The 3,056-nt window shown below is 43.0% G+C and overlaps 1 protein-coding gene across 1 annotated transcript; it reads left to right on the top strand.

Annotated features, from left to right (window-relative positions):
• Positions 1-730: 730 nt before the first annotated feature.
• LOC147885433 (uncharacterized) lies at positions 731-2,275 on the top strand. The gene is made up of 3 exons (XM_087397029.1): positions 731-1,231; positions 1,355-1,810; positions 1,925-2,275. The coding sequence occupies exons 1-3, from the start codon at positions 731-733 to the stop codon at positions 2,273-2,275; spliced, it is 1,308 nt and encodes a 435-aa protein (XP_087253155.1).
• The last annotated feature ends 781 nt before the right edge of the window (positions 2,276-3,056 follow it).

The raw sequence follows: 3,056 nt of genomic DNA, 5'->3' as shown, positions 1-3,056 counted from the left end.
AAGAGAATGTTGTAGACATCTTTACCAAACCACTCGGTCTATTCGAGAAACACCGACTAGCTCTTGGTTTGACGCAGAGGAAGGACATTTCCATTAAAGGGGTGTGATGGAATGTTATGCTCAATCCTTCTTCAATTCCCCAGAATCATCATCTTGAGGGAAGGCCTACTTCATGATGTTGATCTTGAGGGAAGGTGTTGAGAGTTCACACTCAACATCATGTGATCATGTGTGCATAGCACTAACCCAATAGAGTGCTATAAAGGAAAGGGTTAGATCCCTTAACCCTAACTTTAAATGGGTTTGTATATATTCTATTTTTTCAACTAAATCTAGTGTACAGTTAGTCATTTGTGGTGTGCTCTCTAGCTGTGCCCTCTCTCCTCATCTCCACTCTTCTCCTCTCCCCTCTTTATTTTTTGTCACATGTCATGTATATTGAATATTAGATTTTCATTAGAAGATCCAAACTAGACACAATTTATAATTCTCATTAGAAGATCCAAGGAGACACAATCTATATCATCGCTTAGAGATGGAGAGGGACTTGACAACAACGCGAGAGGGCCACATGTGACTAGTAATGTTGTCCCGTGATGAGAAGAGGGAAGGGGGCAGAGGTGGCATCTATTGGGGGCACGGGAAGAGAGAGTTAGCTCGTGAGAGAGGAAAAGGAGAAGACTATAGGGCCCGGGGGGTTGCAGGCCTCTCCACCTATTGACCTTCAACCATGGAGATGAACCTCGAAGCTCCTCTTCTCCCCCCTCAGCCCAAAACCATTCCCTCACAGCATCAATGGAGCACATCTTCTGCTGCTCTCCGCCATGCTTGCTCAGATCCCCAGCAACTCCTTGCTGCCCTTCATGATATTCAGTCTACCACCTCAATATTGCCTTGCCAACCCGAAGAGCTTCTTCTCTTCCAGCACCGCCTCTCCTGCCTAGGCCTCAACCACCTCAGCCCTCGTAACGCCATCTTATCCTCTCTTGTCTTCGTCCTCTTTGCTGTTGTCGTGCCCCTTCTCGACGTAATTTACTGCTCTCTCCCCAATGAAACTTCCAGGTTTCATCTCACCCAAAGTGTCTACCTATCCGAATCTCTGCTTGCTGCAATATCGTTCGGTTCCATGCTCCGTATGTTGCGTGCTCATGGTCTCACCAATGTCCTTCTGCTCGACGGGATTGAAGAGGAATCGGACGAGATTCAGATTGGGTATAAAGATGAACTCCGAGTACGTTATCAAAGCTTTGTTACATAAACAAAAATGTAGGAGCGGTACGAAGCAAGCAACTGGAAATAATATCACTTCATATCAATCACTGTTAATTCTATTTCCGGAACTTGGAATGTGCAGAATGCTTTTTATCTGCTGGGAAAGATTCTTCTACCGTTCTCCCTGGTGGAGGTGCTTCACAAGGTCTTGTGGTTTAGGGACGCTACAGTGGAAATAGCCGTCGGGCATGAGGAAATATTGAAGAAGATAGTGATGTGCTCCCTGGTTATGCTTGCGTGGGTTTACAGAACCACCATGTTCCTCTTGATGTGTGTTCTTTTTAAGCTGATGTGCTCACTTCAGATTCGTCGACTCCAAGGCTACCACAGTCTGCTGGAAGAAGCACCACCGGTTTTGATAATGATGCAAGAGCACATTCGCCTGCGTGATCAGCTCTTTGTGATAAGTCATAGATTCCGTGGTTTCATCGCCTTCTCGTTAGTGACAATTACAGTGAGCCAGTTGGTAGCGCTGTTCGCTGTAACCATAATATTGGAAACGAGCGGCACGAGCTTTGCAAAAATAGGCGGTCAATTGGTAACGATTTCGGCCCTGGTAGCCTTGATAGAGTAAGCTTTGCATGTGCGTTTTTTTCTTCCAATATGGGGACATTATGCCGAACTGAGGATAATGGTGAGCTTGGATATACAGGTGTGTAGTGGGGTACAGGTGATCGGCTTGATCGTGTGTTTGAGGGGGGCAGCAAAGATCACCCACAGGGCCCAGAGGATTGTTGCGATTGTGAGTCAGTGGCATGCAGTAGCGACGTGCTTAGACGATGCGGTGTGTGGAAGATGGACGAGTAACAATCGTGTGAGGAGGGTCGAAGCGGAGTCACATAGAGATTTGTTGGCACGTGTGCAGTTCTTCCGCCGGGCCAACGATCGCGCCGACGAGTCCTGCTCCTTCCAAAAACGCGATGCCCTAGGTAACCCTCCCCTCTTATTCACTCGCTTCAATAAGCCTTGCATACATTCTTCACACATCACACACGAGTTTTAAGATTCTCGGACGTGGACAGTTGAAGTTTTCTATCTACGTTTCTTTCAAGTCTTAACACCAATATATAACTAAACCATGATTAGTGAATTTTCAAATTGCAAATAATAACATTTGAAATTACAATTATATAATAACATTTGAAAATTAAAACATGGAAAAATTTATAGATTTTTGAAATTACAAATTACAAATGAAAATTACAACATGAAAAATTTTACAGAATTTTTAAATTACAAAAATAAACATTTGAAAATCTAAAGTTTCATGGTATGATGAAAGGAGGAGATGGAAGGTCTCAGTGCCATGGGTTAAGCAAAATTTAAGAATCAAAGATCCACCTTCAAATGGGGAGTGGTTGAGGATGGGGTCATGCATCTTTGCCCATGCAAAGCATGGGTTCAGTACTCGTTTTGTTTGAGGAAATGAGGCAATCAAGCTATTATTTGTGAGATTGGAGAATGAGGGTGTCAACATCTCCATATAGGTTCTAAGGAAGGATAATTCTAATACTTTGGATCTACATTAGGATTGCCTTCATTCCAATTAACCATTGAGAGTTAGGGTTATAATATAGTATGCATTGTATATTGTATACGTGTATATGTAATACGAAGTTAAGTGTTTGCATATGGATTTATATAGAATGATGGCAAAGCTACATAATAGGGTAATATAGACCACTATAGAGTACTCTATTTGTATGCATTTCTTCTTGCTCCTCTACTTTGTGTTATGGAGGTGTTATGTTGACTTTTGCTTCTTTATCCTCTTGACAACCTAC

The sequence above is a fragment of the Dipteris shenzhenensis genome, chromosome 25 (assembly GCF_047967505.1).
Source record: "Dipteris shenzhenensis isolate YYH24624 ecotype China chromosome 25, Dip_SZ_1.0, whole genome shotgun sequence".
NCBI classification, from domain to species: Eukaryota; Viridiplantae; Streptophyta; class Polypodiopsida; order Gleicheniales; family Dipteridaceae; genus Dipteris; species Dipteris shenzhenensis.
Note: the sequence above shows the minus strand (reverse complement) of the source record. Positions and strands in the feature narration are given on the sequence as shown.